Here is a 27870-nt window from a genome sequence, read left to right on the forward strand (position 1 = left end):
TTGGGTGCCTTATCTGAACAGTAGGTTTGACTTCCCCTTGACGTTTACGAGGGAATACTATTCACATCGTTAGCCTGTACTCGATAAAATATAATCTCACTCGCCAATACGGGGAACAAGCAAGCAAATAGTAGACCAAACCAGAGGGCAAAGGGAAATTGATAAAAAAAAAGAGTAGAAAAAAAAAAAGAGTTCAGCACATACCTCCGCCAACCTCGGATTCTTATCCTCCAAGCTCAACGTCACAGCCAAAAGATTCGGCTCCGTCCACGCCGGTCTCCATCCCCTCTCCTCGAGCGCCTCCCACCACCCAATGAAATCCATCATCGTCTTCCCGCGGTTGAACAGATGGATCTCAATCAGCATCTGCCCGATAGGGTATTCAGGGTCTGCTGAGGTGTGAGAATCGAATGCGGTGAGGGCGTCGAACTCGGCGTATTCGATGTCGATTTTGAGGATGTCGCTGTAAGGAGGAGAGAATGGTTAGTTTTTTTTTTTTTTCTTTCTCTTTTTCTTTTCTTATCCTCCAGAAGTAGGGGGAGAGGTTTTGGACAGAGGAGCTGCGAATTCGAAAAGAACGTACATGTAAGTATGGCCATTCTTAGCCATCAAATCCTGGATCGTGTAGAACGGTGGGTCTTTGCTCGGTTCGGTGGTACCTGAGATACCGGCCTTCAAGAAGTGTGTGCGACTCGCATATGTGTTTTGGATGGCGGGTCCGAATGCGTCGACGGTGAAGTCGTAACCCCAGATTTGACAATTTGTTCGCTCGAGCATTTCTTCCTCTATTTTAATTTGTTAGACAGTATTCAAAATCTTTCTTTTTGTTATCAATTCTCGAATTCGGATACTTTGGATGAAACTTCGTAGTCGTGAAGGGGGATTTACCAAAACTGGATTCATTTTGTACACCTGCAATAGAGTTAGCTTATTTTCCTGTTTGCCATCAAGTACAAATCTCAATGGCTCCACAAAAACAAAGATCTAACTCACCAAAAGAATAAATAATACACGGACGAGTATTCTTCTCGTATTTACTCATTCCACACACCCACTTCCCACCATCGCCCATACGTCCAATGCGCTCGACTTCAAAAGGGCAATTGTACGATGCTGGCACTAAGTCCCACACGGAATACGGAGTCGTGAAGTAAGTCGACACAGAGACTGCGGGGAAACTGTGGTGGGAAAGATGTCGAGTTAGTGAAGTGTCTGTGTGGAATAAGATTACAGTGGGTAAATTGTATGACCCTAGGTCAGCTCCCCCACATAATTGGAGTCGCAAAATCCATTGCCAGTTCGTGGGGTAAGTAGGCAGGAGTGAGGAAACCCCGGATACAATTCAATTGAATCCAATCCAATCCAATTCAGAATTGAAATTTCTCTTTAGAAGAGATTTGAGAAAAAGGGAGGGGTTTTCAAAGAGAGGGGGAAAACGTACAATCCCATCTCCCCAAACTTCGCTATAACCTCATGTCTCTGCCTCACAGTCTTCTGCCACAACTTCTCGCTCCTCGCCATAGTAGACTTCAAACTATCGCCTATCAGCGTCTCTGAGATGCCGGTCGAGATGGTCGCCAGTCCGTCGTCGGTGCCGTAGTGCATCCATACTACGGCCATGACCACCACGGCTGTTAAAGCCGTGAAGACGTGGGAGGGACCAATACGCATTTTGGCGGTTTTTGGAGTTGTATTTGTACTTGATTTTATACTGGATTTGGTGGCAGGCTTTGTGGAAGGCGGATGTTGTGCGAAGATGGAAAAGTTAGGGATTGTGCGATGAGCAAAACGTGTTGTGCGATGTTACTGAGCAGCGATTGACAAGTTGGTCGGGTCGGGTTCGTTCTGATGCGAGACAGGACTGGTACGAATTGGATTAGACTGGATTGGACTGGAATGCAGTGTTCTGAAATGACGATGCGAGGGCGATGCGATGCGATACGATACGAAGCAAAGGTTGAATTCAAGCAACGAGTGTCTGTCTGTCTGTCCTATCAAATCGAGAAGTTGAATTCGATGACCGACGGACGGACTGACTGACTGATCGACTGGAGGACCGTCCGATGATGGAAAAGGAGGTCGTCAATCAAAATTGCGGTATTCAAGAAGAAGTACTTTCCCAAAAAACCAAAAGTTCCCCGTAGGAAAGAAAGGAGAAGGTAAAAGTGTTGGATGCAAGGCAGGGAGGGGAGCACAAGAAGCTGAAAAAGAGCTGATTACCCCCCAGCCCCAGATGCACCCACGGGTCCCGACCCACCCAATCGTGGGTTTATCTAAGTTCAGGTAGGGGCACGGGTAGGTAGGCTGTAGGTCACACTGAGTACTGACATGCCAATCTAGGTCTGCAAGCAGTTAGGCCTCCCCTATCTTATGTTGGAAGTATGGCGTATTTGGAGCGGTGCTGTTGGATGCTGCGGCGAAGGCGTATGCAAGTCTGGGGATGCCAAGGGCTTGGGAGGATGCATGTGGGATGAGCACCTTCTTCTTTTTCTTTGAAGGGAGCCTGGAACGTGGTGTCAGTTCAAAGATGGGATGAACTTGATTGTCCTATTTCTGCTGTTTGATTTTTCGTATAGCATTCAGGACAATCTTTGCATAGGCATGATATATTGGATGTTGTTCATCGTTCATTACTTGTCTTCTCGGAATTTAAGGCTGAAAGACTAGGATACCTATCTATCTGACATGACAGGCCATTCTCACGGAGTACTGCACCGTGCCGCGCCCTATCCTACCCTACCAACCTCACCTACCCGACCCTGCTCTCTCACTAACCCCTTCACTCCCTCCATTCCCAACCCTGTACTGCGTCGCCCCACGAACCCACACCACCCCAGACCCGCCCGTATTGCTGACTGTTCCCTGCTCCATTCCCTTCTCCTCCAACCTTAAAGTAAGCACCTCGGCCTCTGGGAAGATTCCACTCAGACACTCTAAAGGTTCCCGAGATAGAAACCCGAGACGTTCGGACGGACAAGAGAGGAAAGTTACGACTGACTTTTGATAAATTAAATGTGTTGGGAACTTTCGCAGATGAATAATACGATGGCAAGGCAGGGAAAGGAGAGTTGAGGTAAATTTACTCCGTAAAGGGAAATGAGAGGAATTGAATTGAATTGAGATGGAATGAAATGGACACGTAGAATACTAGAAAGAGGCAATTCTTAGAACGAGATGGGGCTCTTACGAAGTTATATGCTGGATCCCTAGGTAGGTACCTGTGAGGGCCGCCTGGAATTGAGTGACTGAGTGACTGAGTGTGGTGTGGTCAGTTTAGCGGTGCGGACGCCGCTGGAGGTTCGAGGGGAGATACCTAGCCTACCTACCAAGGTAGTAGGGCAGGGGACATCGGGTTGGTCTAGAGCGTGGGTCTGGATAGGATAGGGGCTCCACATCAGATGTCATCCATGGTGACGGAATAGCAACTCGGAATCGTGAAGGAAGTATTAAACAATGAATACCTATACTTTTCGGATGCACTCATTCAGAGGTTGTGGCATTGATGATTTTGGTGATGAGAAATTGATTTGATTGCAAAGCGAATGGGATTTTGCTTGGACTTGTACTGTATGTGAAATAAGCACGGTGCGGCCGCAGGTAGATCTTCTCTGGTCTGGATATCGAGCTGAAATGTCACGCAGTATCGTCAAAGAGTAGGTGAGTAGGTGTCTTCTGTTTTTATCCGAAACCTCTATTCTATGCAATTATCGCCAAATTTTGGTCATCTATTCCAAAAATCGTGACGTATCCAGTACTGTACAGATGATTGACTACCCAAGAATTCTTGAGATCCAAGAAATAAATCTAAAGTAGGATCGAGTTCGTGAGACTCGCTCCAACCAAAAGCCCGCTGCAGATTAGGAACACTAGATCTCTATGTGCTTCGCCTGGTGGTAGAAGTCAGTATAAGTATTTCCGAATGCACTGTGTGTGCCCGAAGAGGATAGCAGGGACAAAGACTCACCCTCCTGTGTCGTCCCCAAAACCGCCACCACAAAGACGTTCAATGGAATTCGCATGATGCTATACAATCTCGCCCTCACACTATCATCAATGATCTTGCCCCTCTGATACGCAATCAGCGGGAAGTAAATCCCGCAACAGACCTCAAAGATGCAGAAACACCAGAAGGTAGTGCGCTCGTCGCGGATGATGACGGGGATGCAGAAGCAAAGGGAGGCGAGGGAGAGGGTTGTGACGAGAAGGCGAGTCGTGGTGATGACCGCGTTGATGGACGTTACGTAGTTGTAGATCATGGAGCCGAACATCATGGCGCACATTAGATTGGCGAAGATGAGGCCGAATGGAAGCTCTGTGTTGGGTTAGACGGCTTCAATTGATGGGATCGGAAGGAAACTTACCGGATGTTAGACCTCCGAGTTTGTGTGAGAATATGAGAGCAGGGAATTTGAAGAAGATGAAGATATACATCGATCCTTCAAAGACGCAGGAGGTCAGACTGAGTGACAGAATACGTTTGTCTGTGCATAATTAGTGTATGGTTCTTGATTAGGAGGTTGGTATCAGACCATGCATCAAGTGCTTGAGAACACTCTTCGTTGGAGGAGCTTCTTGTCGTTCAAGAAGACCTTGAGCAGATTCGCCTGCCTCCTGTCCACTAGTACCATAATTCTCACCCTGTATCATATTAGTTCAATAATTCCCGAGAAATATCATCCACATACCCAGGTACTCAGAATCCCCACAAAAGCAAGCATCAAGCAACACACCGACAGCCCAAAAGGCGTCAACTGAGTGTTTGTCACATTCACAGCGCCCTCAGCCAGGAGACCCATCAGAATAGCCACAAGCGTATTCAAAGAAGTCATAGTGCTAAAGATACTACTGAGAGTTCCGGCCGGCTCATCAGGCAGCACCTTGTTAAACTCAGTGACCATCCAGCTCTCAAATACAGTGTACATGAGAGTAGCACTCATCCCTCCTAGACATCGACCTACGAATAGGACAACAATGTTGTTGGAGAGGAGGGAGGCGCACGATAATGAGTAGGTGATGCAAAATGAGAGACAGGCTCGTCGTCGCCCGAAGCGATCAGCTAGTGTGCCCGTGAAAGTTGCTGAGACAGCTGCGGCGATGAATCCGATCATGAAGAGAGCGGCGACGACTTCTTCAGGTAATTGTTTCTCCTCTGTGATAGTGTCAATCCTGAGCACTCTCACGCTTAGTTTAGTTTCATCACGAACCTTTGTAAATGGGGTAGATGTATGGACCCTGATATCAACCATCAGTCAAATGACACGTGAGTTACATCTGATCATGAAGCATACCTGGAGCCAATCCGCGCCATTTACCAGCAAATATATCGGCAAGAAGCGCATCTTGAATCGCCTCACAGCACCCGCCGTGTTGCCCTTGGCCTCCAGCGACCCCGCGGCTGGTATCTGGCGACATCTCGTCTGGTAGTATGCGAGCGCTGAGTTAATCAGGACAAAGGCTGCGAAGTTGAAGTGGTAGAAATCCATTGTCGATGGTTGAGCATCGAGCGAGGATGAGAGGCGCGCGTGAGGTTAGATGGTTAGGAATGTGGTCGTGATGGGAATGTAAGGTTTAGGAGGTGCGGCTGTCAAGGACACGAGATTATTGATTGATTGGCATGATGTGGTTGTGAGAGACGGCAACCATTGGCTAGGTCGAGCCAAGAGCACACTGTGGCGTGGGGAGGTGGGTTCAAGGGAGGGGAGAGGGATGCTGTAACTAGCCCGATACAGGTTGGGGCGGGTAGGCATTTATATTTAGCCGGAAACACTCTCGTCTGTTTGGATGGTGGGGCGAATGCGAGGGGCTGAGCAATGAGAACAGAGTTACAAGGTTGCCCTGTCAAGGAACTGTAACATCATTAATATTGTAAACATCTTGAACTCTTCTTTTCAAGTCCGGACGTGGTTCATTTGTCTTTTGAGCAAACCTTGTTCAGCCGGATAACGGAGCTCGCGGAGTTAATAATCGAAGCTGTGAAATGAATACATCTAAGTTTGCACACTTGTGACACTTGTGAAAGTCAAGATGAGAGATCAATTACTTCTAGAATCATAGAACTTCTCCCTGGACACCATTATCTTTGTTATTGTCCAAACCATCAAAGATTTACATCCATCAACTGTGTCTCCAGCAATAACCAATTGCCTTGTGCAGATACCCGTCATCTATCTCGCAAGTCATGGAGAATAACAGTATATGAGGTCAATGACTGAATATCGTGCACCCGGCGCACCTGACAGCGCACTTCAGGTGCTCTAGCCAACCAGAGGCTGCTTATATAACTAGAGCTCCAAGAGCTTGTGCCCTTTTACAGCGAAGCTCTAAAATGCCTTGATAAATCAAGACCTTCACACTACTTGAAGCTTCTCCCTGCGGTGCGCGATACTGAAGCTGTTGAGCGATGAGAGAAGGGTGTAGTCCTTTTGGGGTGGTCGGAATTCGCGAGGTACCTCAGATACATCAGGCACATCTGCTTTATAGCTTAATTTTCAGTCTATGATAATCACGTTTGCTGTGGATCACATCGATTGGTGGGCGCTTTACTGCCAGCCAGGAAATCGTCTAGTAAAACCCATCTCGTCCTTTTGAATGATGTCTGCCTGGAACTCATTGGACTATTAGAAGTACATAGCTCTGGACCCATAGGTTGGCATTCTTGATGCTTGCGACAAGTCTGTTCATTGCCCTTTTCTCAAGCCTACCAAAAACCAACCCTGTGGCATTTTAAAGCAGGTAGAGAATTTAATTGTTCTGTGCTACAAAATACTCCTTGTTAATTGACAGTGAGTGGCTACAAAATGATTCGATTCGATTTGTTCCTCGAAATGAACCACGAACTAGCATTCTAGCTTCACTAATTCCGCCACAACATCAGGGACCCAAAAAGACTATGTCACGTGATAATATTACACCTGCCCTTTCCAATTCTATTTTATCGGAAAGCGATCCAGCTTGACTGATGAGACTTTGTCTAGTATGATCATATATATTTAGAGGCGTTCACGTGAGTGTTGTGTCTGGCAAGTTTGTAAATCTGGAGTAACTTTGAAGTGTTGCGCAAGTGTTTGCTTTGGACATATCTGCATCCATGCTACTCAGCAAGAAACCTGCAGACATGGAAAATCAAAGACTAGATTATTCGAACACACTATCCAAACTTATAGTAACAGTTCTGTGCAACTGTGGTACGCTACCAGTCGTTCTTTCCGCGCCAATCCCTTTAGGAGATGGTGCATGAGGCTTCAATAATAAATATTTTGAGAGGATTAATTATTCAAGCCAACCACGCACAATAGCAGATATTCAATATTTTATTGTCCATTTAATTCTACAACGCCATTAGGTCTGTTCGTCAACCATCAAGGTAAACCTGTTGTCAGGCAGGTGTATTTCGATACGCACACACCACTTAGATTTGGAGCTGTAGCATTGTCAGGTCTTGGTATGTCTACATATTTTCCTCTCCCAATTGTAATTGGAAATTCTGTCATCGTTAGAGATGTATCGAACATTCACACGTATTTTAAAAAGATCAGTACATTAAAGAAGAAAGGTAGAGATGCTGACTCTCACTTTTCGCAGGACTGCCTACCGAGTTGAACCGATATATCTTTCCGGTATGGCAAAGGAGTAGCCGAACCATTCTTCCAACGAACGTAGACGAGACCAATTAGAGAACGAACCTGAAGCTAAAAGATTCTCTCCCAACGACAAAACGAACGAACATTCAAAGTCTCGATCCAGGCAGAGAAGTACCATTCCGGGCATCATGTTCGCAGAAGAGCCACAAAACACATTGAATCCCATGGTGGCTCGTCTTAGTCCCAGAGCTGTCCAACGACTTGAAGAAATGAAGAGATTAAAGCCAGAGCGAAGAAGCATGGGTATGACTATGGCTACAAATACATCACAAATGGGAAGCCAGCAGATGAGTGGATATGATCATGGAGTGGGACCACAACCACCGAGTTTTCCACATGGATCTTTCCACAACATGGAACACCAGGCAATCCAGAACGCATATCCTTCACCACGAGCCACTTCTTTCCCTACTTACAATAATAGTATGGTGGGAAGGCAGAACATGGCATGTAATATGGGCAATGGCTGGTCAGGTGGTAATCCTGCGAATCAATATTGTCCTCCAAATAGGGTTGGAGAGTTCGGTATGGGATGTCATCCCGGCGTATGGCAAAATCCTACCTTTTCGGCTCCTTCGATGCCTCCTTTTGGCATGGGAGAGCCTCAGATGGGTGGTCAAATTGGGGCTTCTCCAAATTTCGGACCGAGAATCGGAACGTCTAACATGGTGAATCGATGTGGAGTCCCCAACAATGCAAGCCCTCGAGGTCCTTTGGCTCCTGCATTTGGAGTTCCCACAGACGCCCCTGCCTCACCAACAGCCGCTCGCCCATATTGTCCCAGAACCAATGGACTTCATGGACAAAGTCAGTATTACAAGAACTCCAGTGACTCAGAAAACCTTCCTGAGCCAAGAGTGGTCCTCCACAACCCGCAATACGATTCTACTGACTTTCCCGGCCACTGGTTCAGAAATATCTCTGCGGGAGACATTTACATTGTCCGGAAAGTTGTCAAAGCCGCTGCTTTTGTGGAAAATTACAAGATGCAAGCTGGTTGGGTCCCCAAGATTTGTTTTCAGCCTCTTGAGAAGGATAAAGCTTGCGCGTGTCCACCGTGTACAGCTGATCCCGCTTGCCCGCCTAGTCAGCGGAGAGAAGATTGTTCTTGCGCTTGCGGTTGTCTGCGCGAAGAAGATTCACGTATCAATGATCTGAAGGCGGATCTGAAGTGGTTTGTTGAGAAGCATCACAACAAACCCTTACAGGTTGAGGGGATGTTACTTCAAGACGCTAATCGAGGCCAACCCGGCTTAGGGATGGGAGGCGCCGAGAACGGGACTACTGGCTTTTACTGCCCAGTTAGATTGTAATTGTTGCAATCACTGGATCAAGGTTTCTCGGGCACATGATTTCGAAACTAGCAATGATGCTTAAGAGAGGTTGCAAATTCATAGCATAATGTCTAGTATCTGCAAGCCTGCAACATTGGGTTGTAATGTGCTAGACTTCTACATTGTGTCTGTGATTCACCGGAGCAAAGTCACTACGAGGTTCGTCTACTCAGTGTTGGATATACATTATTCATACTGGGCATTAAGAATGGCCAATGGATCTATCAATTCTTTGATAACCGCTCGGTGCTCTTCCTCCTCTTCTCCATCTCTGTGATCCTGCGTTGGGGCGAAGCTAAACTGCTTACTGGAGCATTCAATGCATCGCTGTTCTGTGTAAGTTACAATATAGAAAGCAACTGTCACATCAACCCATCACACGAAAAAAACCCACAATCTTCACTTCCTCCCCTTCCCTCTCTTTTTACCCCCACCCCCACCACCTCCCCTCCTCAAATCCTTCCGTCCCTCATCAACACTCTTCCAATTCTCCTCATCCCCCTCCCCCAACTCCAATCCACACCTCCCCATAATCTCCAAGAACTCTTGATCCCTCTGCAAATCCTTCGCCTTAATACCCAACGCCTTCTCCAAGATCGGCGCCAAATCATGCGCTGCGCAGACTCGGAAATCGCCGCTCTCTTCGCGCTTCTTGATTCTCCTTTCTAGACGCTCGTTGAGGGTTTGCTGGATTACTTCCTCTAATCGCTCCAGATTCAGTTTGTTTTCTGGGACTTCTGATTTTGATTGTGACTCGAACTGCGGTTGCGACTGTGCCTTCTTTTGGACTTTCTTCTTCCCAGGATGTACAGGCGTAGAGACATCGACCAGAGTAGATTTTATTGTATGCGCTTCGCGGGGTGTGAAGTAGGGTAAGCCGATGTAAGATATGTCGATAATGCTATTGAGGCGTTCTTGTGATTGTGGTTTGTCGCGGAAGTTGTGGAGGTCGTAGATGAAAACATTTATTTTATACCAGAGCTTAGTGTTGTTTCGGAGATCTGCGACACTGGATGTTTGTGTGGTGAGGGAGTCCATGTTAGGAGAAGGAGATATTGGCTCGGAGAGATTCACTGGAAGTGTGTTATCTGATGTGTTTGGGCTTTGATAATGCGGATTGTGCTGTTTCGTTGTTGTGAGAGTAGGAGCCAGTGAAATGGAAGCTGCGATGTCGTATCACGTGTGGTGCCGAAATCCTGAGAATTGTGAGATATTTTGGAAGAGACAGGCGGTTGGATTGAATATTTGGCCGAAGGAGATGTCAAGAAAACATTGTGTCCCCAGCCAGCATGCCTTATGACTCCGCGCAATCAAATCGTCTGTCGTTGGCGTGAGTGCCAGTTACATATTTACACCACCAACACACTAGTCACATACGTTATTCTACTGGTCGTGAAACCAGGACATTACCTATTTCGAAGGACAGGAGGCTAACCATTTAAACTCCTAAGCCTTACTTCCCTCTCTCTCCCACGAAGTAACAACACGTCGCCTATCATCCACCACTTCAACTTCATTTCCGGACAATAAAGTAGTACTCTCCAGTGCACGAACAAGGAACGAATTATAGGCGGCATCGAGGGTCATATTAGCAAATCGATTTTCTCTAGCAACGTTATTCGAAGAAAGGGAGATATTGTTACACACTATTTACACCTAAACAGAGTGGGGACGAAGAGGTTGTCTCCTTGGCTACATAAACCTTGTTTCTCTCTCTCACTTTTCTGTTGCTCGTGCTCCCATGTCCTGTGAATCAATCGATCATCTGTATTGATATCATCAACCAGGCGCTCCTTGATATCGATGGAAACAGCCATCGACAACTCGTTTCTTTCTCCTTTTCTGCCTGCCCCCCCCCCCCCATTTGCCGCACTTTCTTGATTGAGATGTGCACAGTCTACCCGCAAAGGCGAATCAATTTTCTCCCTTCAGCAATTATTGATTGACAATTCATTCTGATTGAGCGTAAACAAGGGAAAGACCTTTCTTTAGCTGTAGCTGATTGGAAAGTTTTTGATTTTTTGATTCTCTGTGCTGGGTAGGGGCTAGGGGCATGTTTACCTTGGGATAAGGAAAAAGGGGGGGGGGGGGGGGGGGGGGGGGGGGGGGGAATAGAAATAGAAGACAAGGGGGAAACCTACTACAAAAGAGAAGTCGAAAAGGGGGAGTACTAGTACTACGACGGAGAACTTCCAAAAGTAGCCAGGATAGGATGGCTACGAGGGCAGAGAAACAGGTGGGTAGTTGTCGAAGTGGAAAAGAAAAAGAAGAGGTTTCTTTCTTTTAAGTGGGGTGACTGTGATGGGCATTTTCAGTTGATATGATAAAGGGTATCTACTAATGATTAGGAAGGTATCTATTGGAAATGAAATGATCAAGCTCCGAGTAGTAGGAAGGACCTGACCCCCTCTGTTTCAGCGCGTGGTGTGAGCTATCTGTCACCATCTTTCTTTAGCGTTTATACGTTGGAAGTTATAGGAAGACATTTTCGAAGACAACTTACCATTACTAGTGAGTGCAATATGCGAAGGAAGGGGGAAGGTGCTGTAGGTGGATGAGTCTGAATGAGGATGAGTATGATAAATATGAGGACAATAAAGATGACAAAGTCTCATCGTAAACAGACAGACAGGTAATGACAGTGGGTAGATGGATGGATGGATGGATAAATAAATAAATGTTAACACTCACAAGAGTCACAATTCCAGGAAGCGAGTAGGTATATATATATATATATATATATATATATATATAGATATAATATGAGTGAAATAGATATCAAATTAAAATTAGATTACCTCCTTACAAGAGAAGTTAAGGATAGTCTGTCTGTCTGTCTGTCTAGTAGCACGATCTCGTCCGAACAAGCAGCACACTGCTTCTCGCATACTATCCATAGCAGGGTGTCCCGTTCAACCACCCGCTTCCAAACATGAAATCATACATTTTCCCATCCAACGATCACATCGTATCGTATCCAAGCTGCCATACAATGCAGTGTTTTGGAACTCCTAAATTCCTGAACGCCAATGTCATGCAAGATAGACAGAAATATTATACCACTCCAGCGCCAGGACCAAGACGGACCGTGTCATTAGTCATTACCACATTCGTCTGTATGTCCGGTCATCCACTCTCATACACACTCATCTCCATCTCACCACCACAAAATCTCATCAACTCACACCACCCGCTCAGCCAACAACCCATCAGTCGCCAGCGGGCTCCCAGCCAACCCACTCGCATGTCTCGAGTGCGCCGGCCTCACATTAACCACATGCGCCGCCCCAACGGGCCTCTTCAACCACTCCGTCTGCCCAATCGCATACGCAGCCGGCGACGAAGGTCCCGACCCAATACTAATCGGCAGCGTACTCTCCTGCGCGAACGACAGACTCGGCAGCGACGAGTCGCGATTGCTAGACCCGGCTGTGCCGCGATGGATACTGACTTTGCTGCCGATACTCTCGCGGTGCAGAGAAGGCTGCGGGATAGGGAAGCCAGACAGGGTAGACATGCGGACCGCGGCGGGAGTGACGATGCGTGCTGAAGGGCGTGCATGGCTGGGTAGCGACATGTCTTTCTTTGCCTTGCCAATCCACAGCATCTGTTCGTGCTCGCGGAGATATCTATCGCCGCTGAAACTCTTCTGGACGATTTCACGACTGCGCATGCCGAGGGCGCGGCGAGCGTCAGATTGCTCGTACATGCGGCGGGTGATGCGAGCGACGTCTTCGGGGGTGGGATCGTGCGGGAAGGACGCGTCTGCTGTTTCGCGAGTGCATTTGTTGGAGTCCGCGTAGGGGGCCCATTCTTCGAGGAGGGCGAGGATCTTGATTTGGGCGCGGGCCATGTCGAGGGCGTCGTTGGGGGCGACGACGGCGCTGTAGCAGGAGCCGTCTTCGGGGGAGGTGAGGACGCGAAGGGAGGCTCCTACGTCGGTGCAGACTACGGGGGCGCCTGTGAGGGCGGCTTCGCCGAGGGCGAGGGGTAATCCTTCTGAGATTGAGGAGTTGAGGAAGACCCAGGTTCGCTCAAGCACGGCGATAGGGTCTGCTTCACCCTTCAAGCCGACATTGTGTCGAAGCGACTTGGTAGCAATGATCTCCTGGCAATCCGTAGTGTATGATGGAGTCTTATCCATAGCACCATAGACTTCCAGCTTGTAGTCCGTGAAGCCCCATTTGTTCACAATAATATCGGCTGCGAGCAAGGCAGTCTTAATATCCTTCGCGAACCTTGAAGTAGTCAGTACATCTGCTTTTATACTGATGGAGCATCACTTACCAAAGATGAGACAGCATAGTGACAGTGGGCTGCTGAGTCTTGATTTCTTGAACAGGTGCAAATCGCTATGGTTGTTAGCATCAATCATCAAAGTTCAGGAGAATAGGCAGACTTACCTCCATATTCGTAATGCCATTGACAACAGGATCGATCTTTCTCTTGAACGAGCTTCTATTCTCAATCTTCCCCTGGCAAGTACCAATCTCCACCTCCCAGTTAGGGTTGAAGAAATCAGCGCATGGAAGAATGGTATCCGCATGATGCAGCGTTAACACACTCGTCACCCTCATGAGACCCAAAAGAGAGTTCCTCGTGAAAGGCGAGAGAGCACAGAGCGCAGAAGAGAGATACAAGTTCGTCTCTCTCCAACTGATAGCGTGATCCCAAATCTGCAATTGGCATCCACGCTTGATCTTGCAGACGATGCCATAGGAAGCGCTCACACTGTGGTGGGAGGCTTGGAACACGGCTGGCATCTTCTCGGGGATGGGAATCGAGTAAATGAACAGATATCTGGACCATAGCTCAAGACCTTGGTCTAGCTGGCCGAGGGTGGGAATTTCGGTTGTGAACCATTGCGAGGATGGCGTGGCATTCTCAGCGTTCTGAGAAAGCCAGAGGTTTCTCCAGGCTGATTTGACGGCGTCACTGCGCCAGACGGCACTCCAGTGACGGCCATCCTCGAAGTAGGCGTTCAGATTGATGAGAGCTCGAGTGACTTGCTTGATATCTGCCATTGAGAAATCCAAGGATCGCGCACCACGAACCAGAGCAGTGAGGATAGGCACAAAGTTGCGCTCAATATCCAGGAGTGTGGTGTGAGTGGTAACGTGCTCAACCTCAGAATCGAGACGGTTGTTGAACAAACCGTGAGTTGGTGTCATGAGATCCAGACCCCACAGAGGGATGACTTTGAGAGAGTGGATATTACGCTCGATTTGACGCTTTGGAATGCCAAAGTCGTTTGCTGACTCTGCAACCATGTGCCACTTGATTGTGCGGAGGTTGTTGATAACATCGCTGCGGCAAGCAGAGACACCACCACCCTGGAAGAAAGTGTTAATAACTGAATCATTGGATGCAAAAGGGTAAAACTTACTTCGTTTGGCCAAGTTCCGGTATCGACAGCAATAACATGCAGAGCAGCCTCGTCATCCTCTTGTGTAGTAACATTCGAGCGAGTGCGGCTACAAGCATCACCTCCTTGACCGAAGCTGTAAAGATCATTGATCTTCATCGCCAGAGGTGTCCAGCTGGAGACAGTGTTATCAAGATCCGTGCTCGCCATGATAGCATCTCTGTTCTTGTCGAGATATTGCTCCGCAGCATCCAGCTTGGCAAGATCTCGCTTTCGCCAGTATGGTGCGAGGACTTCATCGCGGCGGAGGAGACGCTCGTCCAGCCAGCGGATGATGACACCATCGAAGGCAGGATCTTCTTTCCATGCCTTCCAGAGCCAAGAACGAGATTGCGAGGTTGAGACTGGGAAGCGGCGAGTGTGGAAGCCGAGCCAGCGAGACACAGCTGTGGTTCTGATGGTACTGAAGCCATAGAGAGGATTGTCATCCAAGAAAGAAACATGGGCTGGCTTCTTCAGCACGTTCAAGTGATCGTACAAGATCAGATCTGGCGTGTCGACCTTCTGACCATTCAAAGTAGTGAGGATGGTCGGGTGGAACTTGTGGTCGTACATGTATTTGCTCTCCCAGACATCTGGACCCACGACGAATGTCGCTTCTGTGACTTGAGAATGAGGCAACCAAGAGTCGAGTCTCTCGGGCTTGCGTCGAGGTGGCGCACACCATGCGACGGTACAACTCATATGCGGAAGGACAAACTCAGCTCGCAGAAGTGCGCCGCCGTGCTTGCTAGCCTTCTGATAATGATACTTGAAGCGGACCATATTGCCGTCGAGGAGATAGGAACCAGAGTCAATCTGTCCCTTAGCGTTGTAAGAGACATCTTGAAGCACATTCTTGCCAGCGATGCCCTTTCGGGTGATCGGCGCTCTCAGAAGATCGCTCTTGGAGATGCGTTTGGAGGATCCTGGGTCTGTGCTTCGGTACTCGTAGACATAATCGTTCACCGTATTACCGTTGTTCATTTGAACGCGGCGTTTTAAGGACATGTTGTTACTGTACATGTTGATCGCGATCAGACTCTGGTTGGTAGATGGCTCGGTCTTATGGTCACCCTTGTATTGGAGGAGTTTAAAACTCTCACCATCGACGGGATGAATGAAGCCAGTAGAAGTACCATCAAGGTTTCGAATCAATATACGGCGTCTCTTGATAGAAACCTCCATACCGTGGAGGTTCCGCCAAACTGTAACGACATTCTTTCTGTTGTGGAACAAAAATACTGGAAGGAACATTCGCTGAATTGCCTTCGACCATAGCCAGATGGAGATGAGACAGAATCTGGTGACAACATTTGCGATGTTTGAGTTTCCAGGGAAACTGCAGCGCAACTCTCTCTGGTATTCGGGATCAGCAACAAATGCGATCATGAAGAACTTGCAGAGTTTGCCGGCGAAATGGTACACGACACCCGAGTAGTGCTGAACACGATCCCACAATGAAAGCTTGGGAGGTGTAGCGTGTGCAAGCAGATCCAGGACACGAATTGAAGAACCAGGAGATGCCGCCTCGAGAAGGAGGTGAGACTGTTGAGCAGACTCGAGATCGTTGGAACGAGATGAGATGGACCGCGAATAGCTGTCTCGTTGCTGGAAGCTGGATGGTCGCGTGGACATCACTGAGTGGTCTCGACTTGCCCAAACATTGACACGGCTTAGCATACGAGAACCGGAGACGACGGCATAATTACAGCGAGCCACGTAGGTCTCAAAGGACAAGCCTCTAGTTTTATTGAGCTTCTTGTTCATTGAAGCGATTTGCTTGTCATTGAGAGGCCCGACGACACCGACACAGCGGTTGATGAGATATTTGCGAAGCTCGCTGGGCATGTCCTCAGAGTCCAAGTTTGCATCGAATCCAAGGCAGAGATCTCGCAAGATCTGCGTCTTCAGGTAAGCCTGAACTTCAGCCAGGTTCTTTGTCTGGATCTTGAGATGACGCTCGAGAATATCAGGTCCATTGACGCTGTTCCAGATGCCATTGCTGAGCCAGAGAGTTCTCGCGAGCAAGGCATCGTGGGTATTGAAGCCAAGGTATCTCTCAGCAGTCGCTTGGACAAGGAGCTCAGCGACATCCCAGTAGAAGCCCTGAAGTGGGTCTTCCGTCTTGGAAACGCGCTTGGTCTCGCAAGCAACGAGAAGTCTGATCTGGTCGTTCTCAACTGAGCTGATGGCCCTCATACTGGGGTCGGAGAAGTGGTCAACAGACATGAGCTCGACGTGGATGAATCGTTCTCTGAACATTTGGATGCTGAGCTTGAGTAAAGTCTCGGCTTCTGGGAAAGCTCGCTTTGCAATCTCAGGAAGCTCGGCATGGCTGCATTGTTCGAGGATCAGCTTTACTTGGCTTCCGAACTCGGAATCGGGATCAACCAAGAGACGCTCCTTCTCAGAAAGATCTGAAAGCTGTTCGTACAGACTCTGGAGTTCAGGCTGCGACCATTCGTGATCAGCACCAGGGCTCGAGTACGCATTGTAGGCTCCATTTGAGGCTGACAGGGGTTGCATCTTCTCCTCGGGAGGTCCGACGATCTTGCCAGCCCAGAGTGACAAGATGGCGACTGTCCAGCATGACACGCCAAGTGCGACAACGTTCGAGTAGATGAAGTCTGGTGCTTCATATTCCAAGATGAAGCCAAGTGGAAGACCGATGGCAACAGCAATAAGAAGGGGCTTCAAGGCGTGTGGTCCCGAAAATATCTTGGTATACTGATACCAAAGTAGACCGGTATAAGCCAAGACGTAGGACAAGAAGATGATGGTCCCTTCGCTGTCTTTGGTGCTAGCAAAGAGCCAAAGGAGGATTGAAGTGACTGCAAGACCCCAGACATGGAGCATCAAGAAGCGAGCGAGCGTCTTCCAGTACACCTTTCTGCGGTTATCGGACTTTTGCTTGAGCGCCTGTGCAAGGTCTCCATCAGTTGGAATGATCTCCTCCGTTGTCCTTGAAGCAAGCTCGTGGAGCTTGTTCGCGTTAAAGTCAAGAAGGACGGCTCCGACAAGATAGTATGCGAGACCGAAACCAACAGGCATTGTCAAAGAGACGTTGGAGCTGGTGAGACCAATCAGGTCGCCACCACTGAGAAGAGAGATCCACTTGTCGAGCAATGCGACGATGAAATACAGCATGGTACAGCCAATCTCATCACCAGCTTGGCGCCAATGAAGAAAGCCGTTGTGGAATCGAATACCAAGTTGCGACTTCTGCATGGAGAAGAGAGCAACCTTGGTTTGGACGTTCCAAGCCGAACTGAACATGATGGGTTGTGGTACTCCAGTAAAGCGACAATACCAGTTCTGCTTGAGTTAGCAAATGAAACTCGTCGAATCTTGGAGACAGACTTACCATCAAGAAACTTGTAGCTTCGTATGAGCGAACCAACTTGAGAACAAGAGGGTCACGAGTCTTTTTAGAGAAGATTGATTTCTTGCGCTCCGCCAAAACGTCCTTAAGTAAGGCGTCTCGTGCGAATCTGAGCACAGCTGGGTCGGACATCTTCTCGATTCCATCCATACCTGCAGTTTTGTTTTCAATGAACCAGGTTCTGAGAGTTTGGTCGTCGACAAGAGATATCTTCTGGTACCATGTGGTCCATTGAGCTCCTGTGCGACGGACTCCGAGAAAGAGCATTGTAACGAAAACAAAGAGTACTGTCAGGTAGATGGCGACATCGTGATGAGGTACAAACATTGTAACGATTGGAGATACGAACAAGATTGGAATGCATGCTATGATAGTTGCGCGACCCTGACAAACTTTGTTAGAACTAAGAGGATTGCGGATTTGTAGATACTTACTGATTGGAACGAAGATCCGATAAATTGGTAATTAGCAAGTGCCGCAAGGAGCGATAGATATGTCGTCAAGACCATTAGATATAGCAGGAAAATTCCAGCATGGTAGACGGTGACCGTACAAGCGAATGCGATGAAGCCAACGATGCCTACAACGAGGGTAAAAGCAAGACCTCCGAGCAAGCGGGTGACAACGAAATAGTTCATAGCTGAGAAAGCCATGGATGCGAGGTAGAAGGTTCCACCGCATGTAATCCAGGTCCCAATTGCACCAGAGAGCAGGAGAGAAATCATCAATGCAGTGGTAGCACTGTGCTGCTCATCATGCGTCATGTACTCTGCTCCTTCCTTTCCACCACTGAGATACAATCCATGCCCTGTGGTTGTGAGCATGAGAATATCGATCAGCGCTGGAATGGCGAACACGCTCAAGAAAGTAAATCTCTTATAGGATGCCATCTCAGTGGGCTTGTAATTTGGATCCACATCGATTTGCGCCTCGGCGTACGCCGATGGAAGTGCAGCCATGGTGTCCTTGAACATAGGAGGCTGGTTCTCCGACAAAGAGTAGTGCGTGCGATACTTTCCAGAAAGAAGCTCACCGAACTGGCTAGGAGAACAGTCGAAATAAGCCTCACATCGAGATCCGAGAGCGAATAGCTCAGCAAATGCGGCAGACTGGTCTGTTTGATCGTTGAAAAGCGGGTTTCTGTCCGTTACCTCGACATAGACCTCATCGAAAGCAAATTTTCTCATGGTACAGAAGACTGAAAGGGCATAGAGATCACCAATGGCGCCATATATTGTGCTGTTAAGAAGCCTGCCAAGAGCATCAATGATGGTTTGGAGCTTTTGATGACTACGAGTTCGCAGTGCTTCTTCAATTTTGGCTTCAACATCGCGGAAGAGGGCAACCGCTGCTGAGAGACTTGGGTGCTGGCGCTTTGATTGGCAGTGCCATTGAAGACGAGAATCGAGAAGTTCTTCGACCGTGACATCACCATTCAAGTAACCGACTGTGTTGACAACTTTCAGTTGGTTCCAGGTCGGGATATCGACCAATCGCTCCGTAGCAGCAGATTTGATACCGCACAAGAGAAAGTCCTCTTCGGCATTTGGCGCAAGGCAAACTCGCTGCAAGAGTTGGAGACATTCTTCTGGAGAGAGAAGTTCAACATCTTGGATTAGTCTTGGTGGAATTTTGTGGGACGAAACCAGTGTCTGATTCCAGCGAGCAAAAGATGTTTCTGCTGCGATGCACTCCCGTCGCGTAAGACCCTGGCACGACAGAAATGTGTGCAAAAGTGTGCCCATCACATCATTGACGGTTTTGGATATGTAAATATCGGCAGTAGCCTTGGCAGGGTGCGCATGGTAGACGGCCCAAAACTGTTTCTCGATGGTGCGCTGAAATCCAGAATGGAGTCCGAGGAAAACTCGGATACCATCAGAGCCATCTTCAGGGGAAGATTGCAATTTATCAGCCATTTTCCCAATTGCCTGTCGAACAGATGGAACACCAGGCATTGATGGTTCGGAAGGGACAGTGCCTGCAGCAACGAATCTGGCGAAGGTGGCGCCATAACTCCGAAGTTCAGCCGGCGTCACGGCATCTAATAATTCAAGCTTTCTTAAGTTTCTTTGAGAAAAGACAACCTCTTGAAAATCATCGGGAGAAACATCCAGCCCCAGCGGGAAACATCCAAGTCCATCATATGAGTTGCCGGCTGTCGATGTGCATAGAGGATCGCCGCTGATTCCATCTCTCAAGACGAACCATTCCATGTTCTCTTGAAATTCTGCATTGATCGAGGAAGGGTCAATCAATTCCTCATCATGCTGACAAGCGCAATCATTCTTTGCAGTTTCTAGAGTCGGAAGCATGGCGCTGAGGCGTCCAATGACAGAGTGTCGATGGTTTGACTGTTGAATCTAGATTTGCCGAGGTTAGCGACATGGCAACCATAAGTCGAACGATTCTACTTACAACTTTCTTACTCTTCCACATATCATGGAGTTCCATCACTCTGGGTTCCTTCAACCAGGCGAATGCGCTCAGCGGCTCCATCTGGACAATATCGACTGTCGCATCCGTGAGTGCGCCTTGACATCCAATCCAAGACACCACACTGTAAAAGTTGCACCAAGCGAATGTTCTCTTCAAGACTGCATTCGAAATGACAACATCGTCATCCAAGGTTTCCCAAACGAAGACAGTGAAGTCTCGGATGCAAGATTGGGACACGAAAGACTTTACGGTCGTCCGAAGTGGCTCCATGTCGAAGCAGTCACGTCTCTCGCCATCTGGAAGTACAAGACCATTGCGAATGATGAGACCCGAAATAGCGTTACAAGCTAGTGCAGTCCCGTCGGCAAGGAACTCTGGCGCAGATGTCTCTACATAGATCTCAAGACCGAATGTAGAGATGACAGTGCAGAGTTCGTGGAAGACGGGAGTGGGGAATATCTCCCAGCCTGCTAGAAGTATTCCAGTAAAATCATTCTTGCCACCCTCTGATGTCCGGAATGCCGCAAGAACCATGCTCATTGTTCGATCAAGACATGACAGGATGAATTTCGAAGATGCTCGAGTAGGTGTCGTTGCCGTCAAGACATTGTTCAAATCCAGTCTCCCAATGATTCGCTGTGGAACATTCTGACGCCCTGATAACTCTGCCAGTGCCCTTGGAATATAGTTTTGTAGGGGATTCAGGATTATCATATCCCGCTCCGAGAGCCTTTGACTTTGCGCATCGGATATCGGAGAGTCGAATGTGCCCAAGTATATTCCCAAAGATGTCGGCTTTTTCCTGTCAAGCTTCTCGATGGTCGAATCCTGCGACGTCGAGACGGTATACTTCTGCAGATGGCGGGAGACACGGTCTCTAAGGCCCTCGGATAGTCCTTTCTGCAGGACAACATAAGTTAGAAATGATCACTCATGTTGGGTGAGTCCAGGATACCTTTGTTGTTATGTGACGCCAAAGTTTTCTCAACAGTAGGAAAGAAAAATATGTACATCCCACTGCAATAGAAGCTAGAGCCAAGCTGACAAGTACCTGTCACTTTGTTAGAAAAGAAAGTGTGTACGATAGAATATCATACCAGTTGCCACCAATGCTGCTTCAATTCAGCCCAATTACCTGCGTGAACACCCGTGATGTATGCCATGTCGTCGGTTGGGAGAAATTCAGAGGGTTGTCGCCATAGAGTAAGTCGAACAGCTTCACACTTCTCTGATATGTTTTGCCTTGAGCGAGCGAAGTGGGGTGCAAATTGCGCGAGGGGCTTGTTGAACGACGGTGTGGGCGAGCGAGTGTAGTTGTGTAGAGTAGTAGCAGCATCAAATCTCAGACAATGAGTAAAAATGAAGCCTAGAGATGGCCAGCCTCGGCGCTGGTTGGTGGACGGAAGCAAGTGACAAGTTACTAACCCAAGCTCTCTCGTCGGGGATCACTAGATCTCAAACATTAAGGCTGAGGCGAAAAGAAGTTTGCTCCGCTAGTAGTAAGCACATCATCATATCACCGAATATCATGGTTGAGTTCAGCCCCATCAACAAGTAGCGTGAACCATGCAAGCCTTCAATATTCTTGGAAGATCAGCAGCAATACGACGGAGTATGAAAACGAACGAAAGAAAGCAGCAACGTGGACCGACGGCTTGCCAAAGAAGATTCTTGGCCCGCATGTTGATATCAAACAGGCGTCTGGGGTGGTGAGTATCAGAACTGGTTGGACGCCACGTCTCATTTTGGCAGTAGATCGGTCAGACCGCCGCTCGTATAGCCTGAACTGTTACTATTCCAGAACGAAGAATGCCGTCCACTGGCAGATCCGGCGGGTGAAATGCAGTGCAGTGCAGACAGAAAGAATTGAGTTGAGCCGAAAACCGTCATCAGCAGATATCCCAGTGATAGCACCAGGCCCCTTAGGCGAGACATAAACGACGGGTTGGGATTGGCAGGGGTCATCTCATGTGCATCGAGACTGGAGGGGCTCCTAGCGGCGACGCTAAGGGCTGTCTTAAGAGGCGCTTGTATGCCCCGCATGCACGGCACTACCCAAATGCAGCCAGCAGAAACAACAGGTTGGTGGTGGACAGGATCATAAGGAAAAATAAAACAACGGTTGTCGCAGATCATCGCTTGCTGCTTGAGCGATTTGAGAGCGGCCGCCCTCTAGCCATGCTTCTCGAAACCGATCCCTGCCCCGCTGAGCACGCACAAAGAGACCAAGCGAAGAAACAAAGAGAAGAAACGAACACGCTCGGATATTGCTGGACCAGTAGATCATGAAGTCACTTCGCACTAGCTCGCCTGAACTCACCTAGCTCTATTTCTGGATAAGTTTGCTGTGGTCTGTTTTCAGTTTCATGACACGAGCTCTGGAAAGTATAGCACTGGATGTAGTACAGTAGTGCAGACTGCCACATTCCTCAGAGCATCGGAAGTGAAGGCGATGCTGGGCACCGTAGTCCGTAGGTAAGCAGTGGTGACCGGATTTGGTACCGTAACTGGTAGTCCCGGGTTTGCGGGATAGCAAGTCCTGGGCTCTTGGGGACTCCTCGCGGGCGCCCCTGCCCATGTCCTGATTTCCATGTCATGTCTGTGCTGCGCTGTACTGTGGGTTCTGCTGTAGTATCGCTGTTTGGTGCCAACGGAGAAGAGACCGGAGGGTGTATGAAGCAAGTGGGTTGGCTGTTGTTGTCGGAGAAGTGGTCCTGGCTCCTGGGCGTGGGCTCCTCATAGACTGTGGCAGTACGAACAGAGGCAAAGAGGAGGACAAGACGTTGAGAATAGACGAGACTTGGCTCGGAACACCCATGCCGGCCGGCGTGCACGTGAATCCGGCTGGCTTGCCATGGGGGCTTGGGGGCGCCTGGGGGGCCTTGCCTGGCTTGCCTGGCTTGCCTGGCTTGGACCCCTTGCCGCTTCAAGAACGCCTGACAGGCGAGAGCGTGGACTGGCTCAAGACTACTGCCCAGTGGTGAGGGGAGTCGTTCGATGCACGATGGCACCAGCGTCAGCGACCAGCGCTAATTTAGCGGAGATCAGATTATTTTATCTCTGCGTGCAGAGCAGCGAGGCAGCGCAGTACTACTACTGTACTGTACTGTACTGTACTGTACTGTATGATGTACTTGTACTTGCTGCTTTTGACTCTTGGGCTCTTGTCCCTCCTCCTCTTATGCAGCTTCTTCGGAGGAAAAGCCCCCCGGCAAAGGCTTCGTCTCCACAGTTCAACCCTCATCCCTCCCCTCTCGCCTACCTTACAGTACTGTACTGTAGCAGACCGACCTTGGCCTTGAACTTGCACAACCATCCATGCTAGTTATCCATTACCAGGCACAATTATGATCCGTATCGATCATTGTGCATTGCATATCGACCGACAGATACGGGAGCCCAACTCATCCACTCATGAGCTCTGACAGCGGTTGCCAGACCGCCTTGTGGCTTGCTTTCAGCTTTTCCCAGTTCTGAATTTTCAGAGGTCGCTCACTCACTGGTACAGTACTGTACTGTACTACACTGCTTGAGTTCATGACGAGGTCTCGCTTCGCTTCGCTTCACGATGACAGCTAACAAGCAGAGTTTGCCCAACCTTGATTTTGGTCTTTTCCCGATTTAGAACCTATCGTTCTCAACCCCCACCCTCCACTTCTACCTCTTAATTCTCTCGATTCTCTTCTCTATGGCGCTGAGGCCTTGGCTATCTTCGAACTTTCTTAGTCTATGTTCCTGTCTCTCTTGGAAGGACCTCTCCGGCCCATCGCATCGTCCTAGCGCCGCAAGAGCTCTCGCCTAGCCCGACTTTCCTCAACCCTTCCCTTCCCTTCCCTTCCCTTCCCTTCCCTTCCCTTCCCTTCGCTTTCCTCCGCCTCCTCTAGCGCTGCCTCCTCCGCATGATTTTCTTGCTCAGGTCTAAAAAAAGGTAAACATGACAACACAGACCCCGATACCCCTTGCAGCCCGCCGCGCATCGACAGATCTCCCTGTCCCGTCTCTGAGCACATCCCATCCCCACTTATCTCTCCCTCTAGCCTTACCGTCTCGCCCGCACGACTCGGCATCCCATCCCCATCCCCATCCCCATCCTAGACCGTCGACCCTTGATCGACTCATGGTGCTCCCACAATGTCTCTGCCAGCCCATCCGCCGGCGGTCTGTACCAGTAGTACTGTAGCACCCAATGCTACGGCACAGACTCTACCAAAGCTTACCACAAGCTGACCGGAACTCTCAATGCTCGCTGCAAATTTTCGATAGTCCATCCCGAGTCATTCGCTGTCTCTTCTTCCCGGACCCAGACTCCCAAGTAAATCCTTGGAGATGGACGCTTTGGGAGCCAGCCAGCCCAAAGGGTCGAGCCATGCCACCCATTACGGCTTTGTCAATGCTTCGATTCCTTCTGGGCTCTTGTCTTGTACTCAGCTGTGGCTGGCCTGATTGTCTAGATTTTCCAGTCCACCTCGTGTAATCCCAGCTGTCAAGCGTCAATCTGCTGTCATCTTTCCTTTATATACACTTCAACTCTGACCTCAAATCCTATCTTCAACTCATTCGTTTCCGTTTGAAGATCTCCGTTCGCTACGTGCCCCTTGCCCCTCATGTTGACCAAAACTTTCTTCAAAGCTCTGCTTGTGGCATCTTCCGTTTCAGGAGTATATGCGCACCCTCACAAAAGACAAACCACCAATGGCCAATCCGAACCGGTCCAGGCAGCAGGAGGAGGAGGTCCCTTGGCCCCTCCGCCAGTTGCAACAAAGATTTTACAGACAAGTAAGTCTAGTCTTCGTCCGAAGTTACGGGCCTCACTGATGACACTCTGCAGTTGAGGGAATGATCGTTGCTGCCAACACAACCGTACAGGGCTTGGCAGTTGCAGCTCCAAACGCTGCTGCAGTTGCTGGTACCAGTACGAAGAGCACCATTCTGATCTTTGCTCGTGACACTCCTTCTGCTTACTCGGCTACGTCTGGTCTCAATGGCTATGCCATCCCGTATCAGGTCGTCACTGTCCCCAAGGAAGGCACCACCCTACCACAGCTCAACAGCTCTTCCACTGCTGGAAACTATGGAGCCATCGTCATCCTGTCCGAGGTCAGCTACGACTATGGTGGAACTCTTGGATTCCAAAGTGCTCTCACCGCTGCTCAATTGGCAACTATCTATCAGTACCAGGTATCTTTCGGTGCCCGCATGGTCCGTATTGATGTCTTCCCTGGTCCAGCCTATGGTGCCACTGCCATCGGTGGATGTTGCAAGACAGGAGTCGAGCAACTCATCAGTCTCTCAAGCACTGCTGCTTTCCCAACTTCAGGAATGAAGACTGGAGCTGGTGTTTCCACTGCTGGTCTCTATCATTACCCCGCCACCATCACCAATGCCACCATTGCAACTGAGTTCGCCTCATTTGGCCCAGCTACAGGCTTCCCAACCGCGTCCACTGCTGGTGTCATCAACAACATTGATGGTCGACAACAGGTAAAGATACTCACTAGTTACACTTCTTCATTTTACTGACAGCTCGATAGATGGTTTTCTTCATCGGATTCGCTACTGAATGGTCGGCAACCTCCAACTACCTCCAACATGCTTGGATCACCTGGGCCACCCGAGGCTTATGTATGTATATCTGCCAAAATGCCCAGCATGGACTAACAATGTTCCAGACACTGGTTTCCGCCGCACCTACTTCAGCAATCAAGGTATGTTTGAAGCAAGATATATTGCAGGCATTCAGGCTAATTAGTATCAATAGTCGATGACATGTTCTTGATCTCTGACATCTACCGACCCGCTGGTAGAACATACAGAATCACCACTGCCGACATGGATCAACACAGGATCTGGACCTCTGATATCCAGAGCCGCTTGCCAGCTGGCAGCAAGTACTTCCTCGACATTGGCCACAACGGCAATGGCAACATCGAGGCCGGAGCTGATCTCGGTGGAACCCAATGCGGTATCGGACCAACCGAGTACCCTGAGCAGATTGATACTCCTCTCGAGTTCAAGAAGCCCCTCGGAACTGGCAAGAACCTCTGGCCAAGCACCCCAACCACTTACCCATACACCACTACTTGCACCAACTTGGACCCTCTCAAGGTCTGGTTCGCCAAGGCCGCAAACCGTGATGTCTTTGCTCACGTATCTCACACCTTCACACACGAGGATCAAAACAACGCCACTTACTTTGATATCTCCCGTGAGATCTCATGGAACCAGGCATGGCTCAGGCAAGTCGGTATCGCAGCTGGAAACAAGTTCAGCGCGAACGGCATCATTCCTCCTGCGATTACTGGTATGCACAATGGTGATGCTATCAAGGCATGGCTCGACAACGGCATCAAGTATGTCGTTGGTGACAACACTCGTCCAGTCTTGATGAACAAGGAGAACGAGTTCTGGCCTCTCATCAGCACCGTCGCTGACAACGGTTACGCTGGAGCTACCATTGTTCCCCGCTGGGCTACCAACATCTACTACAACGTATGTACTCATTTTCACCCCCACAGGCAATTATGCTAACAGATCAAAGTGTGATCTCCCCGCATGCACAGTCCAAGAGTGGATCGACACTTCTGCCGGCAATGGAGACTGGAACGCCCTCCTTGCCCTCGAGAAGGCCACCAACACCCGCCACCTGTTCGGTCTCCACCACGACCCCTACATGTTCCACCAAGCCAACCTGAACTACGTGACCGCAGGCACCACCACTATCAACGGCGTCTCCAAGAAGCTGTCCCTGATCCAAGCCTGGGCCGAGACCGTCACCCAAGAGTTCACCCGCCTCGTAACCTGGCCCCTGATCTCCCTCAAGCACGACGACACCGCCCTAGACTTCATCAACCGCATGGCCCGCGACAAGTGCGCCCCACAGCTGTCCTACACCACCAACCCATCCGCAAAGACCATCACTGCCGTCACACTCACCACCAACGGCAACACCTGCTCTGTCAATATCCCCGTCACGGTCCCAGGCACCGTCACCAGCACTCAGGGTTTCACCACCGAGAAGATCGGCTCCGATCCTCTCACCATCTGGGTCACGATGTCTGGGTCGCCAGTCTCGTTCACTCTCACCACTCCAGTCAGCTATTAAGCAAACTCGGGGTTGGTTTCTCTAATGACACACCACAACATTCATTTTTAACGCGAAAACAGAAGTGCAATTGGATAAAAAAGGAGGAAGGAGTTGGAAATTTTGTTGATATTGGCATTTCAGATCACGTGGATAACAAACACAGCATCTGTGAGAAGCGTATGTGCATGGGAACGGAGTAAAGTTAGTGATAGTGATTGTGAAGACAGGCAGACAGACAAACAGAGAATTTTTAGTATTTAGTTTCTAAATTTGAATAAATAAAAAATCAAATTAAAACAAACACATCTACTCACCCTCTGCTTCTTATCTCAACGTCTAAACTCCACAAACATTATTATCCACCTTCCATCCATCCGATATCCTGCCTGCCTGCTGCATACTCTATAAATTTCAGCACATCAACACTCAATCAATCAATTAATCAATCAGACCTCAACTTCACAACTGCCGAACCCCCATCAATCAATCAATCAATCAATTCTGCCAGCACAGCGCATCGCAGCCCGCTGCACAATAACGTGACTATCCCTCCCTTCGTAGCGCGCAAGCCAACTAACTCAGGC

At 49.0% G+C, this 27870-nt stretch overlaps 6 protein-coding genes across 6 annotated transcripts; 2 read left to right on the forward strand and 4 right to left on the reverse strand.

Moving 5' to 3' along the window:
* Positions 1-9: 9 nt before the first annotated feature.
* Positions 10-1671, reverse strand: ONS95_000756 (uncharacterized protein; the record flags this gene model as incomplete). Its single annotated transcript, XM_058493927.1, has 6 exons — positions 10-57; positions 205-463; positions 584-785; positions 889-912; positions 994-1178; positions 1442-1671. The coding sequence occupies 6 exons, from the start codon at positions 1669-1671 to the stop codon at positions 10-12; spliced, it is 948 nt and encodes a 315-aa protein (XP_058364129.1).
* Positions 1672-3654: 1983 nt separating this feature from the next.
* Positions 3655-5687, reverse strand: ONS95_000757 (uncharacterized protein). The gene is made up of 7 exons (XM_058493928.1): positions 5289-5687; positions 5205-5232; positions 4686-5149; positions 4530-4638; positions 4362-4481; positions 3965-4312; positions 3655-3887 (listed from the first exon to the last, which is right to left on the reverse strand). The coding sequence occupies exons 1-7, from the start codon at positions 5481-5483 to the stop codon at positions 3805-3807; spliced, it is 1347 nt and encodes a 448-aa protein (XP_058364130.1). The 5' UTR covers positions 5484-5687; the 3' UTR covers positions 3655-3804.
* Positions 5688-7768: 2081 nt separating this feature from the next.
* On the forward strand, positions 7769-8953 carry ONS95_000758 (uncharacterized protein; the record flags this gene model as incomplete). The annotated part of the gene is made up of 1 exon (XM_058493929.1): positions 7769-8953. The coding sequence occupies one exon, from the start codon at positions 7769-7771 to the stop codon at positions 8951-8953; it is 1185 nt and encodes a 394-aa protein (XP_058364131.1).
* Positions 8954-9373: 420 nt separating this feature from the next.
* ONS95_000759 (uncharacterized protein) lies at positions 9374-10012 on the reverse strand (the record flags this gene model as incomplete). Its single annotated transcript, XM_058493930.1, has 1 exon — positions 9374-10012. The coding sequence occupies one exon, from the start codon at positions 10010-10012 to the stop codon at positions 9374-9376; it is 639 nt and encodes a 212-aa protein (XP_058364132.1).
* A 1696-nt stretch (positions 10013-11708) lies between these two features.
* On the reverse strand, positions 11709-22954 carry ONS95_000760 (uncharacterized protein). Its single transcript, XM_058493931.1, has 9 exons — positions 21300-22954; positions 21158-21253; positions 20182-21102; positions 18198-20126; positions 17746-18147; positions 14361-17696; positions 13378-14307; positions 13262-13326; positions 11709-13212 (listed from the first exon to the last, which is right to left on the reverse strand). Exons 1-9 carry the CDS (start codon positions 21363-21365, stop codon positions 12156-12158), a joined length of 8802 nt encoding a protein of 2933 aa, XP_058364133.1. The 5' UTR covers positions 21366-22954; the 3' UTR covers positions 11709-12155.
* Positions 22955-24806: 1852 nt separating this feature from the next.
* On the forward strand, positions 24807-27304 carry ONS95_000761 (uncharacterized protein; the record flags this gene model as incomplete). The annotated part of the gene is made up of 6 exons (XM_058493932.1): positions 24807-24978; positions 25031-25683; positions 25734-25824; positions 25872-25907; positions 25961-26691; positions 26741-27304. The coding sequence occupies 6 exons, from the start codon at positions 24807-24809 to the stop codon at positions 27302-27304; spliced, it is 2247 nt and encodes a 748-aa protein (XP_058364134.1).
* Positions 27305-27870: the final 566 nt, after the last annotated feature.

Source organism: Cadophora gregata (assembly GCF_030347475.1).
Source record: "Cadophora gregata isolate MNR1 chromosome Unknown scaffold_1, whole genome shotgun sequence".
NCBI lineage: Eukaryota > Fungi > Ascomycota > Leotiomycetes > Helotiales > Ploettnerulaceae > Cadophora > Cadophora gregata.